At 40.7% G+C, this 14,860-nt stretch overlaps 1 protein-coding gene across 4 annotated transcripts in view; it reads right to left on the bottom strand.

The window, feature by feature from the left end:
• Nucleotides 1-2,781: 2,781 nt before the first annotated feature.
• Nucleotides 2,782-14,860, bottom strand: part of LOC135504014 (beta-1,4 N-acetylgalactosaminyltransferase 1-like) — a 27,543-nt gene continuing 15,464 nt past the window's right edge. For all 4 annotated transcript variants that reach the window (XM_064922262.1, XM_064922259.1, XM_064922260.1 and 1 more), the window contains one exon: nt 2,782-7,473. In XM_064922262.1, the coding sequence (XP_064778334.1) occupies nt 7,265-7,473 (209 nt within the window). In that variant the 3' untranslated portion in view covers nt 2,782-7,264. The remainder of the gene's footprint in view (nt 7,474-14,860) is intronic.

The following is a 14,860-nucleotide window of genomic DNA, read 5'->3' as shown; positions in this document are numbered from 1 at the left end:
TCAACATTATCTTCTGTAACTTACTGGTAATCTAGCTCCTCCCAGTTGCATAGGTTCCGGTGTATTCGACTCACATGTCGTCGATGATTCTCGAGGGAGCTCGGGTGGCCTCGGAAAAACAGCGTTTGGGGACTTCCGGATTCCTTCAGAGGTGAGCGAGGCACAGTGAATGGTGTGACCTAGGCCAGACCTCGTCTCACTCCTTCGTTCCCGTAGACGTCCACCAATCCTAATGGTGAGGGCATCGAGGTCCACCGGTAACTCCAGAGCAGCTCGTCGTTTATCACCTCTGATCATCTGTGAAGGAAGGTATCAAATAGGGAATCCAGATTCCAGGCACTCTCGGCGGCCAACGTGCGATAGTCTGCCACGCTACGGGAGTCTTGGAGTAATTCCAGTAGTTTTCGGGCCACCTCTCTCCCGGATACCGGAGAACCGAATACCTTCCTCACCTCTGCCATGAGGTCTTCCAGATCATGACAAATAGCGGATTGTTGCTCCCAAACTGCTGTAGCCCAGGATAGTAGACAGATTACTGGGTGGTTGGGAGGTCTGAGGTGGAGGGCTGCCTATGAGCTAACGCACTGATTTGTTCCATAATAGCCTTTGGTCGTGGCATTCCGTCATGGAACGAAGCCCTTCCAAAAGGTCCAGCAGTAGCTCCTCATGCCTCCTAATGGTGGCTTCTTGCAGGGAGACAGCGTGGCGGAGCTGGTCCAAGTTTGCTGGGTCTGTCATGGCAAGTTCGTACATTAAGGACACAGGAGGAGACCCAGATGCAGACACGGGAGGCAGATGGTTTGAGTCTCAGATATTCATTATAATCCAAGGGGCAGGCAAGAGAATGGTCGTGGCCAGGCAAAAGATCAGAGGTCAGAGTCCGGGAGGTACAGAGTGGCGGGCAGGCTCAAGGTCAGGGCAGGCAGTATGGTCAGACAGGCGGGTTCAGAGTCAAGGCAGGCAAGGGTCAAAAACCTGGAGGACTAGCAAAAGAGCGATAAGAAAAAGAAGGCGCACAAAAAAATACGCTGGTTGACTTGACAAGACGAACTTGCAACAGACAAACAGGGAACACAGAAATAAATACCCAGGGACTAATGGGGAAAACAGGTGACACCTGGAGGTGGGTGGAGACAATCGCAAAGACAGGTGAAACAGATCAGGGCGTGACACATACTGTACTTGATTTGCCTCAGAAGTCTTCAAAAAATGACAGTTGATATCTTGTGAGTAGGCCTAGAACTGTGAGCGTTCTGCACTAGCATACTGGATGTTGAGCTGTCACAGGGCCTTTCTAGTGGTACCAGCATAGTCTAGAACAGTGTTTCCCCCACATCCTCGAGCCCTGGACTAGAGGTTGCATAGTGCTACACTAGGTATCAGCAACTCCAGTCCTCGGGGGCCTGATCAATGCCACACTTTGGCCCGAGCTAACACGCCTCACTCCAATAAATCAACTAATCATGATCTTCAGTTTAAAATGCCATTGGTTTCATCAGCTGTGTTAGCTAGGGATGGGGGAAAAGTGTGACACCACTCTGGCCCCAGAGGACTGAAGTTTCCCCATCCCTGTACAACATAATCCTATTACCTTCACATGATAAAACCCTGTGGCAAAACCCTATGTGGAGTTCAACACAGGGCAAACCAAACAAACTAGGTATTTGCTTACTTGTTGTTGGATGCCCATGCATGGAAGTTATTCATGTTAACCATGGCATATTTCAAAGAACCCTCTACACAGTAGCCCCCTTCAGGTTTTCTTCCTTTAAAAAGCTCAAGGAGTGTTTTACTATTTGGCAGGCATGCAGGAAGGAAGTAGCCCACTTCAATTAAAGTGCCTGGTGGTACACAACACTCACTCTGGCCAGGTGTTTATGAAAGCGACAATATCTCTCTAGCAGACCTCAATTCCACTCCACTCACGCCAACACACACAAACACACCAAACTAATTTATAACTTAGACACGCACACACACACATAGCGTGCATGTGACCAAACCACTCATCGTACAATGGAAATAAGACCGCAAATTAGGACCTCAAATAAAATAACAGAAGGCCTATTTCACCCAGTATCATATTCAATCGTACAAGGAGCAACTCTTTACCAACTAACCACAAGTGATGTTGCTCGGTTTTGCCAATGGTACAGCGTATAGACTTGTGACATGATATACAATTAAACAACAAGGCCAGAGGGGGTGTGGTATATGGCCAATATATGGCCAATATACCACAGATAAGGGCTGTTCTTATGTACGACGCAAAGCGGAGTGCCTGGATACAGCCCTTAGCCGTGGTATATCGGCCATATACCACCAACCAAAGGTGCCTTATTGCTAGTTTATACTAGTTACCAACGTAATTAGAGCAGAACAATTAATGGCTTTGTCATACCTGTGGTATACGGTCTGATATACCACGGCTGTCAGCCAATCAGCATTCAGGGCTGGAACCACCCATTTTATAATAACAAACAACAGACTCAAATCAATCTCGGATTTCAGCATTTACGTACTAGCCATATTCTCTCATGGTCAAAATAACCCTACTACGGCTACAACTACTCCCCACAGCAGTAGATGATTCCAGGACTTAGCTAGAATATTGAGTGTGATCAATGATGTTTTTGGTTGTTTTTGATGGAGGTTTTTGGTTTTATAACAGTGAATAGAATCCATGCACCTCTCGGTCATTACTCTACTTCGTCGAGAAGAATTCATACAGTTTGCAACCTACAGTATAACAGGAGAAACGGAAAATGCGATTCCTCAAAATCAGGTCCATAAACTTAACCATTACATTTTAATAATAAAAAATATACATTTTCATAATTTAACTGTAGAAAACTGAACTTGACATTAGGGACAAAACAGTACTAGATTTCTATAGACAATCATTATTCAGGTCTCTGGTTCCACCTTGTGGTCAAATAGTATAACGGCAGCATGTAAGGAGATATCACACAGTTTCACTAACATTCATGCAAAATAATAGAAAAAGTATGACTGCTTGAATTCATCATGAAGAGAATACATTCATCTATATCACGTTGAATACTGAATTGTATCATGGGTGACCTGCCTGGATTTATCATTATTACATTGGCAGGACATCATGCTCTGGTAGGTGTCCATGATTATTTACATTTACATTTGAGTTATTTAGCAGACGCTCTTATCCAGAGCGACTTACAGGAGTGCAATACAAACAGATCATTACAGTTCTTTGTATAAAAAAAGACAGCAAGTTCATGAAATTCATCAATCAAAATGCTTTTCATGAAGAGTGCAAAAATAGAAAAGCATATTATAGGTAAACCTACATTTCATTTCAAAGGAAGTAAGTCTTTGATTGGTTGGAAGAGCTGCAGCTAGATGAAAAGATGTTTGGATGGCATGAATTCAGGACAATATTCAGAATGTCAGTCTCCATAAAGTAAAGTTCATATTGTGATCTCAGACCATGGATGTGTCCCAAATAGCACAGTATTTCCTATACAAAAGCATTGCACTATATAGGGAGCCATAAACAGACCATGATGTTTTATTAAACTAGGGAAGTCCGTTAAGAACAAATTCTTATTTACAATGATGGCCTAGGAACAGTGAGTTAACGACAGTTTTCTTTTTACCTTGTCACCTCGGGATTCAATCTAGCAACCTTTCAGTTACTGGTCCGACGCTCTAAACACTAGACTCTAACCACTAGGCTACCTGTCGCCCCATTAAATTGGCAAACCCCATGATAGACAGGTTTGCCACGTAAATATTGAACAGTGATAACTTTGTCCAGAGTATGAGTGGAAGGATATCATATGCTCCTCAAAGAGCAAGAGGGTTTAAGTCAGGTAATTAAAGTAATCAGGAGGGAGAAGACCTTACACTTCAGTACTATGGCATGACTCACACTTTGGCAGAGTCTGTTAATACCATAGTTAGTTAGAGGACTCTAGATTGATAAAATCTGTTTTGGCATGGACATTGCCCTTGAGTGCTTCCGTCATTTTAAAAGCAGTCAACTAGGTGGGACTTCTTCCAGGTCACCAGGAGGGCTCAGCCAATGAATTATGCTCGTGAGCAAAACATTCATTCGCAGTATGCACCCTTTCTGTTTGCAGTGGTGGAAAAAGTACCCAATATGTTAATAAAAGTAATGATACCTTAATACAAAATGACTCAAGTAAAAGTCACACAATAAAATTCTACTTGAGTAAAAGTCAAAGTATTTGGTTGAAAATATACTTAGTTATCAAAAGTAAATGTAATTGCTAAAATAAAGTAAAAGAAAAAGTATAAATCATTTCAAATTCCTTATTAAGCAAAGCAAATTTTCTAGTTTTTATTTAATTTATGGATAGCCAGGGGCACGTTCCAACACTTAAACATAATTTACAAACGAAGCATGTGTGTTTAGTGAATCCGCCAGATCAGAGGCAGTGAATTGGACCATTTTCCTGTCCTGCTAAGCATTCAAAATGTACTTTGGGATGTCAAGGAAAATGTATGGAGTAAAAAGTACAATATTTTCTTAACGAATGTAGTCAAAAATATAATTAGTAAAGTACAGATACACCAAAAAAACTTAAGTAGTACTTTAAAGTATTTTTACTTAAGTACTTTACACCACTGTTAGTTCTGTTCTGTTTGCCAACAGAAGTAGTAAAATAAGAAAATGTAAAACTTAAAAACATATCCCAGTTTGCCTATTTGCTTATGGTCTTTTACATTACATTTACATTTAAGTCATTTAGCAGACGCTCTTATCCAGAGCGACTTACAAATTGGTGAATTCACCTTCTGACATCCAGTGGAACAGCCACTTTACAATAGTGTCTTGTCTACACCTAGCGACCTGTTTTTTTTAGATGATATAAGCAAAAAATATGACATTTTATTTGGAATGGCAAGCCAGACACAATTAAAATAGCCTATTTATATAATGAAAATGAATTCGGAGGGCAGAAATGATTCATTTTAAAGCATTAGACCTCTCACTAAATGCGTCAGTCATACAAAAGTTATACTTAAATCCGAACTGGTTCGCTAGCAAATTAGTAAGAATGTCTCACCCCATGTTCAAGAATGGACCTTTTCCCTTTATTCAGACTACCACCTCTCACTTTCGGTTATTTGAATATCATTCTAATCTTCAAAATATTGTTCTTTTTAAAACAAGCCATAGAAAGTTGGTTGCAATTTCAGTTTAGTCCTCCAGAAAAGACAGAACAAATAATACAACAAATATTGGTTAAACTCAAATATACTAATTGCTAAAAAAAAATATAAAAAAATATATTGATAAAATAAGAAGGTATAATCTTTGTCAATTATGTCATAAATAGGACTGGTGGAGTTGTCACACATGCAGCTAACAAAAATATGTCTGCTCAACCCAAAATTACAACCAACTAATTGCAGCATTAAATGGAAGAGGCAAGTGGAAGGGGGAAAAAGTAAGGAACTTGTCGGTCGTCCCTGCATTAAAGACCACATTTGGTTAAAGAAAATAAGTAAAAAAGCATACCAGTTTCATAAGGACCAAAAAATATATAAATAAATGTTTTTGCCTCAATGGTGCTGCCCCTGCGCTCACAGATGTCATAATGGGACATATAGAAAGATCACGTCTCTACCATCCTCTACGCTGGAAACACACCTTGACCAAAGCCTGACGAAGGAGCACAGACAAAGGAGATGCTCATTGGCTTGGTTCTTCACTTTCAATGTTTGTTTCCACACATTCACTGTGTCCACAACGAATGCTGTGGTGGTGACCAAGAATCAGAGGGGGTACAAAGTACATGAGGATGGCTGGGGGTTTATGTCCCTCGTCCGGGAGTCATCCTGTCTGGGTTGGCGCCCCCCTTGGGTTGTGCCATGGCGGAGATCTTTGCGGGCTATACTCAGCTTTGTCTCAGGATGGTAAGTTGGTGGTTGAAGATATCCCTCTAGTGGTGTGGGGGCTGTGCTTTGGCAAAGTGGGTGGGGTTATATTCTTCCTGTTTGGCCCTGTCCGGGGGTGTCCTCGGATGGGGCCACAGTGTCTCCTGACCCCTCCTGTCTAAGCCTCCAGTATTTATGCTGCAGTAGTTTATGTGTCAGGGGGCTGGGGTCAGTTTGTTATATCTGGAGTACTTCTCCTGTCCAATTCGGTGTCCTGTGTGAATCTAAGTGTGCGTTCTCTAATTCTCTCCTTCTCTCTCTCGGAGGACCTGAGCCCTAGGACCATGCCCCAGGACTACCTGACATGATGACTCCTTGCTGTCCCCAGTCCACCTGGCCGTGCTGCTGCTCCAGTTTCAACTGTTCTGCCTTATTATTATTCGACCATGCTGGTCATTTATGAACATTTGAACATCTTGGCCATGTTCTGTTATAATCTCCACCCGGCACAGCCGGAAGAAGACTGGCCACCCCACATATGCTCTCTCTAATTCTCTTTCTTTCTCTCTCTCGGAGGACCTGAGCCCTAGGACCATGCCCCAGGATTACCTGACTGGCCACCCCACATAGCCTGGTTCCTCTCTAGGTTTCTTCCTAGGTTTTGGCCTTTCTAGGGAGTTTTTCCTAACCACCGTGCTTCTACACCTGCATTGCTTGCTGTTTGGGGTTTTAGACTGGGTTTCTGTACAGCACTTTGAGATATCAGCTGATGTACGAAGGGCTATATAAATAAATTTGATTTGATTTGGACATTTTACATTTGTTCTTAAAACCCGAAACAGCTTTTTCCTGCCATCTATAATCATTACGCTTCATATATCTAAAAAATATGTATATTTTACTGGTTACTTAGCATACCCTCTTGAGCAGTCTGTATTCTCCTGACTGGTGATACATATTATTCTCAGAATCTCTGCTAAAACCTGGGTAAAAGATTGAAAGGAATATGAGTCTTATTCAGTGCATTTAGTTATTGCGTTCTTTTCTAAAGTATACAAACCTTGTCAGCAGGCATGCCAGCTACTCTAGCTTGATTGAAATCCTGAAATGGCTTCTCGTTGTTAGCTAGTTATGAGGTTGGGGGAGAGGTTCCCAATCTGAATTAGCTAAAGCCAACCTCATAAAAATCATTGGTGGCTAGTAGTAATACAGAGAAACAATTACATACACAAAATATAATCCGAGGGGGGAACATGCCCTTGTGCCCCCGATGGGCATGACACCTCTGTTGGTGATGACAAAAAATGGCTGCTCAGTGTAACAAAAATAAAAACCTCAGTTTTAAAACCTCAAGTGATAGCTTGTAGAACCTGTTTCAGTTACTAGACATGCATTTGAGTCTGTTCTTGAAGTAAAAAAGGGAATTTTTTATTTGGACAGTATCCGATGAGGAGTAGCGGAACTTGGCGTAGGCCTTCTCACTGTGCGACTTGCCCCATGGCAACTTGATCTTAGATGCATGGTTTATGATGATGTCATCACAGGAAGCTATGTGGAGGATCCCAAGCCCGTCGATGAAGAACTCTGAGGATGCAATAAAAGATTTTTACAATTTGATCACAAAAGGAATGTCTTGTTTTCTTGTTGCAGACTTTCAGTGACAAGTCACAGTTTATGTTCTCAGTCTAGAAGGTTTCACTTATTAAATCAAATTGTATTTGTGACATGGTTCGTAAACAACAGGTGTAGACTAAAAGTGAAATGCTTAGATTTGGCCTTGTGTTCTAGGTCATTGTCCAAGGTGAATTAATCTCCCAGTGTCTGTTGGACGGCAGACTGAACCTAGTTTTCCAATAGGATTGTGCTTAGCTCCATCCAATTTAATTTTTATAATAAAACTCCCCAGCCCTTAATGATTACAAGCATACCCATAACATGATGCAGCCACCACCATGCTTGAAAATATGGAGAGTGGTACTCAGTAATGTATTGTATTTGCCCAAACATAAAACGTTGTATTCAGGACAAAAACCTCAATTGCTTTGCCACATTTATTTTGCAGTATTACTTTAGTGCCATGTTGCAAACATATTTTGGAATATTTGTATTCTGTACAGGCTTCCTTCTTTTTACTATGTCAATTAGGTTAGTATTGTGGAGTAACAACAATTTTTTTTTAAATCCATCCTCAGTTCTCATATCACAACAACCATCAAACAATGTAAACATTTTAAAATCCCCATTGACCTCATGGTGAAATCCCTGAGAAGTTTCCTTCCTCTTTGGCAACTGAGTTAGGAAGGATACTTGCCTTGCGAAAGTATTCCACCCCCTTGAACTTTGCGTCCTTTTGCCACATTTCAGGCTTCAAACATAAAGATATAAAACTGTATTTTTTGTGAAGAATCAACAACAAGTGGGACACAATCATGAAGTGGAACGACATTTATTGGATATTTCAAACTTTTTTAACAAATCAAAAACTGAAAAATTGGGCGTGAAATTATTCAGCCCCCTTAAGTTAATACTTTGTAGCGCCACCTTTTGCTGCGATTACAGCTGTAAGTCGCTTGGGGTATGTCTCTATCAGTTTTGCGCATCGAGAGACTGAAATGTTTTCCCATTCCTCCTTGCAAAACAGCTCGAGCTCAGTGAGGTTGGATGGAGAGCATTTGTGAACAGCAGTTTTCAGTTCTTTCCACAGATTCTCGATTGGATTCAGGTCTGGACTTTGACTTGGCCATTCTAACACCTGGATATGTTTATTTTTGAACCATTCCATTGTATATTTTGCTTTATATTTTGGATCATTGTCTTGTTGGAAGACAAATCTCCGTCCCAGTCTCAGGTCTTTTGCAGACTCCATCAGGTTTTCTTCCAGAATGGTCCTGTATTTGGCTCCATCCATCTTCCCATCAATTTTAACCATCTTCCCTGTCCCTGCTGAAGAAAAACAGGCCCAAACCATGATGCTGCCACCACCATGTTTGACAGTGGGTATGGTATGTTCAGGGTGATGAGCTGTGTTGCTTTTACGCCAAACATAACGTTTTGCATTGTTGCCAAAAAGTTCAATTTTAGTTTCATCTGACCAGAGCACCTTCTTCCACGTTTGGTGTGTCTCCCAGGTGGCTTGTGGCAAACTTTAAACGACACTTTTTATGGATATCTTTAAGAAATGGCTTTCTTCTTGCCACTCTTCCATAAAGGCCAGATTTGTGTAATATACGACTGATTGTTGTCCTATGGACAGAGTCTCCCACCTCAGCTGTAGATCTCTGCAGTTCATCCAGAGTGATCATGGGCCTCTTGGCTGCATCTGTGATCAGTCTTCTCCTTGTATGAGCTGAAAGTTTAGAGGGACGGCCAGGTCTTGGTAGATTTGCAGTGGTCTGATACTCCTTCCATTTCAATATTATCGCTTGCACAGTACTCCTTGGGATGTTTAAAGCTTGGGAAATGTTTTGTATCCAAATCCGGCTTTACACTTCTTCACAACAGTATCTCGGACCTGCCTGATGTTTTTCCTTGTTCTTCATGATGCTCTCTGCGCTTTTAACAGACCTCTGAGACTATCACAGTGCAGGTGCATTTATACGGAGACTTGATTACACGCAGGTGGATTGTATTTATCATCATTAGTCATTTAGGTCAACATTGGATCATTCAGAGATCCTCACTGAACTTCTGGAGAGAGTTTGCTGCACTGAAAGTAAAGGGGCTGAATAATTTTGCACGCCCAATTTTTCAGTTTTTGATTTGTTAAAAAAGTTTGAAATTTCCAATAAATGTCGTTCCACTTCATGATTGTGTCCCACTTGTTGTTGATTCTTCACAAAAAAATACAGTTTTATATCTTTATGTTTGAAGCCTGAAATGTGGCAAAAGGTCACAAAGTTCAAGGGGGCCGAATACTTTCGCAAGGCACTGTGTCTTTGTAGCGATGGGGTGTATTGACACACTATCCAAAGCCTAATGAATAACTTCACTATTTTTTAACACGTCTACCAAACGGTGCCCTTTGCGAGGCATTGACAAACCTCCCTGGTCTTTGTGGCTGAACCTGTGCTTGAAATTCACTACTAGATCGACGGACCTTACAGATACTAGTGGTAGCCTAGTGGTTAGAGCGTTGGACTAGTAACCGGAAATCTGTTGTTCTGCCCCTGAACAGGCAGTTAACCCACTGTTCCTAGGCTGTCATTGAAAATAAGAATTTGTTCTTAACTGACCTGCCTGGATAAATAAAGGTAAAATTAAAAATGAAGTAGTCATTGAAAAATCAAGTTTACCACTATTATTAAACATAGAATGAGTCCATGCAACTAATATGATTTGTTAAGCACACTCCTGAACTTATTTAGGCTTGACTTGACAAAGGGGTCCATCACTTATTGACTCAATACATTTTAGCAGTAGTGTAAAGTACTTAAGTAAAAATACATTAAAGTACTACTTAGGTCGTTTTTTGGGGTATCTGTAATTTACTTTACTATTTATATTTTTGACCTATTTTACCTCTCTACATGTCACACCCTGACCATAGTTTTCTTTGTATGTTTCTATGTTTTGTTTGGTCAGGGTGTGATATGAGTGGGCATTCTATGTTTCATGTCTAGTTTGTCTAGTTCTATGTTTGGCCTGATATGGTTCTCAATCAGAGGCAGGTGTGAGTCATTGTCTCTGATTGGGAACCATATTTAGGTAGCCTGTTTGGTGTTGGGTTTTGTGGGTAATTGTCCTTGTTCCTGTGTTAGTTTGCACCAGTTTATGCTGTGTTGGTTTTCACGGTACGTTTTTGTATTGATTAGTATTTCCTTTGTTTTATTAAACATGAATCTCAATAGCCACGCCACATTTTGGTCCGACTCTCCTTCACATAAAGAAAACCGTTACACTACATTCCTAAATAAAATATTGTATTTTTTTACTCCATACAAAGTACTTGTTACATGTGAATGCTTAGCAGGACAGGGAAATTGTAAAATTCACCCACTTATCAACAGAACACGTGGTCATCCCTACTGCCTCTGTCCTGGTGGTCTCACTAAACACAAATGTATCTTTTGTAAATAATGTCTGAGTGTTGGAGTATGCCCCTGGCTATCCATAAATTTTTTAAAACAAGAAAATGGTTCTGTCTGCTTTGTTCCCCCTGTCCTGACGCTGTTCTTGTTTTGTTATATGTCCGCTGTTTCATCAAATGTTCACTCCCTGTACTTGCTTCTCGTCTCCCGCGTCTGTCCTTACAAATCTAAAATATATTTGGAATTGTTTAACCCTTTTTTGGTTACTACATGATTCCATATGTGTTACCTCATAGTTTTGATGTCTTCACTATTATTCTGCAATTTAGAAAATAGTAAAAATATAGAAAAATCCTTGAACGAGTAGGTGTTCTAAACCTTTTGACCAGTAGTGTATATTTTAGCAATTACATTTATTTTTTTACAATATATTTATTGGCTTTTTATTTTTATTTTTTTTACAATTTTACAACCAGCAAAATATGACACAGATTATGCCCCATTATTCCTTCCACCTACACAAAACACCATGCTACATGGGGACACAAAATGCTTCCCTCACCAACCTACCCCCTCCTGGTATTAGCTTCACTGATTAACAACAAAAAGACACAGAATGACCTTCACATTCCATGCTAGAAAATAAACTATTCAAAAAACAACTAATAATAATAGATTAATGAAGGAAGTAGTAATGAGGCAGCTAAGGTGACGTCTCTGAAAACTGCTGAAAGTCCCCCAGACATCAGGAAATTCAAAGGGTTTATTTCGTAAATTTTATGTTATTTTTTTCAGATGGAATATAGGAAGTTAGATCTTTTAGCCACATCTGCTTGCTTGGCAGAGTGCCACTCTTCCATATAATAGCTGTGCATTTATTGGCTGCAATGACTTCCAATTTAATGAATCTGGTTTTGCTACAAATATCAACTGGTAGAACAGTCTCCAAGTCTCCAAGAAGAATAAGGGAAGGATTTAGTGGTACCATCATAGTAGTGACCTGTGATAAGATCTGAATAACGTCTTTCCAATATTTGCTTAGTTCAGGCAGGACAAAAACATATGCATCAGTATACCCACCCCCGTTTCACACCTTGGGCAAAATGCTGAATATTTACAATTGATCTTATACAGTCTCTCTGGTGTAAAGTAGACCCTATGTAAAATATTGAATTGCATCAACTTGTGCCTTGTGTTAGATGAAAGACGCTGAACATCTAAAAAGAGTTTTCCCCATTTCTCATCCTCAACAATGAGACCAAGGTCATCATGCCACTTCATGCAAGCCTTCAAATGTTAATTGTTTCCCTACAGAGCTTGAAGTCTAGAGTACGTGTAAGAAATGAAACCTTTCAGCCCTTTCCTTTCCAGCCACAGTTGATCAGTTATAGATTTACTCATAGGCTGAATCCTACCTCCCTGCTGAGTGGCAATATAATGCCTAACCTGTAGGTACTTGAAGAAATGAGATTGAGGTAACTGGAAATGAGATGCCAGTTGTTGAAAGATGGGGTTATTATAGAAAGGTGTTTGTTCATATATAGATCTAAGCCCTTCTGTTTGTTTACAGACTTCCATCCATATATTTAAAGTATTTTTAATGAAGGGGTTGTTTATGAGACCTAGCAAAGCTTTAGGTCGATTAATATAAGGTATAGATGCCAATGTAACAGGGGTCAGACACTCCTCCATCTGTCTCCAAGAGGGTGAACTTGTTGTTGTATTTTGCCATACCCACACAGCCTTTAACTCAGTTGGCCAGTAATACAACAGGAAGTCAGGTAGAGTAAGTCCTTCTGAGTATGGTTTGCATAAAGTTATGAGTTTCACTCTGGAGGGTTTCCCTTTCCACAGAAATGAAGAAAAATTCCTATTAAGTTGTTTGAAAAAAACTTTGGGAAAAGGAAAGGACTTGAAAAAGGTAATTACATTTACTTTTGATACTTAAGTATATATAAAACCAAATACTTTGAGACATTTACTCAAGCAGTATTTTACTGGCTGACTTTCACTTGAGCAACTTTCTATTAAGGTATCTATACTTTTACTCAAGTATGACAATTGGGTACTTTTTCCACCACCAAATTTGAGCTTTTAATTTTTTATTCATTTAGAAAATGTTCTCAAAACAAATGCCACTTTGACATTATGGGGTATTGTGTGTAGATCAGTGACACAAAATCTAAATTTAATACATTTTAAATTCTGGCTGTAACACAATATAATGTGGAAAAGTGAAGGGGTGTGAGTGAACACTTTTTGAAGGCACTGTATGTGATACGTGAAAAGAGTTAGTGCAAAGAGGGTCAATGTAGATAGTCCGGGTAGCTATTTGGTTGTCTATTTAGTAGATTTATGATTTGGGGATAGAACCTGTTCAGGGTTCTATTGGTTCCATCGGTACCGCTTGCAGTGCGGCAGCAGAGAGAACAGTCTATGGTTGGAGTCTTTGACAATTTTTAGGGCCTTCTGACACCGCCTGGTATAGAGGTCCTGGATGGCAGGGAGCTCGGCCCCAGTACTCCCTGTTCACCCACGACTGCTCGGCCATGCACGACTCCAACACCATCATCAAGTTTGTTGATGACAGCTAACCCTATAGAACATTTGTGGGCAGAACTGAAAAAGCGTGTTCGAGCAAGGAGGCCTACAAACCTGACTCAGTTACACCAGCTCTGTCAGGAGGAATGGACCAAAATTCACCAAAATTATTGTGGGAAGCTTGTGGAAGGCTACCAGAAACATTTGACCCAAGTTAAACAATTTAAAGGCAATGCTACCAAATACTAATTGAGTGTATGTAAACTTCTGACCCACTGGGAATGTGAGGAAAGAAATTAAAGATGAAATAAATTATTCTCTCTACTATTATTCTGACATTTTGTATTTGGTGCTTTAGTGACAAAACAGATGGCACTGTGATAGACTACATCCAATTTGCTGAGTAGAGTGTTGGAGGCTATTTTGTAAATGACATCACCGAAGTCAAGGATTGGTAGGATAGTCAGTTTTACGAGGGTATGTTTGGCAGCGTGAGTGAAGGAGGCTTTGTTGCGAAATAGGATGCCGATTCTAGATTTCATTTTGGATTGGAGATGCTTAATGTGAGTCTGGAAGGAGAGTTTACAGTCTAACCAGACAAATACCTAGGTATTTGTAGTTGTCCACATATTCTAAGTCAGAACCGTCCAGAGCAGTGATGCTAGTCGGGTGGGTGGGTGTGGGCAGCGATCGGTTGAAGAGCATGCATTTAGTTTTACTAGCATTTATGAGCAGTTGGAGGCCACGGAAGGAGAGTTGTATGGCATTGAAGCTTGTTTGGAGGTTTGTTAACACAGTGTCCAAAGAAGGGCCAGATGTAACAGAATGGTGTCGTCTGTGTAGAGGTGGATCAGAGAATTACCAGCAGCAAGAGCGACATCATTGATATATACCTAGTGGTGATGCAGGCAGTCAAGGTGTTCTCAATGGTGCAGCTGTAGAACTTTTTGATGATAAGAGGGCCCATTCCAAATCTTTTCAGATTTCTGAGGGGGCAGAGGTGTTGTCGTGCCTTCTTTCACGACAGTGTTGGTGTGTGTCTGTGTGTGGACCATGTTAATTCTTTAGTGATGTGGAAACTGAGGAACATGAAGCTCTCGACCCGTTCCACTACAGACCTGTTGATGTGGATGGGGGAGTGCTCGGCCCTCCTTCTCCTGTTGTCCACGAAAAGCTCCATTGTCTTGCTGACATTGAGGGAGAGATTGTTGTCCTGGCACCACACTGACAGGTCTCTGACCTCCTCTCTATAGGTGGTTTCATCGTCCTCTGTGATCAGGCCTAATGCCGTTTTGTTTTCAGCAAACATAATGATGGTGTTGGAGTTGTGCGTGGCCAGGATGTTGTAGGTGAACAGGGAGCACAGGAGGGGACTAAGAACACACCCATGGAGGTATTACACC

This window comes from Oncorhynchus masou, chromosome 18, assembly GCF_036934945.1.
Source record: "Oncorhynchus masou masou isolate Uvic2021 chromosome 18, UVic_Omas_1.1, whole genome shotgun sequence".
Lineage (NCBI taxonomy): Eukaryota > Metazoa > Chordata > Actinopteri > Salmoniformes > Salmonidae > Oncorhynchus > Oncorhynchus masou.
Note: the sequence above shows the minus strand (reverse complement) of the source record. Positions and strands in the feature narration are given on the sequence as shown.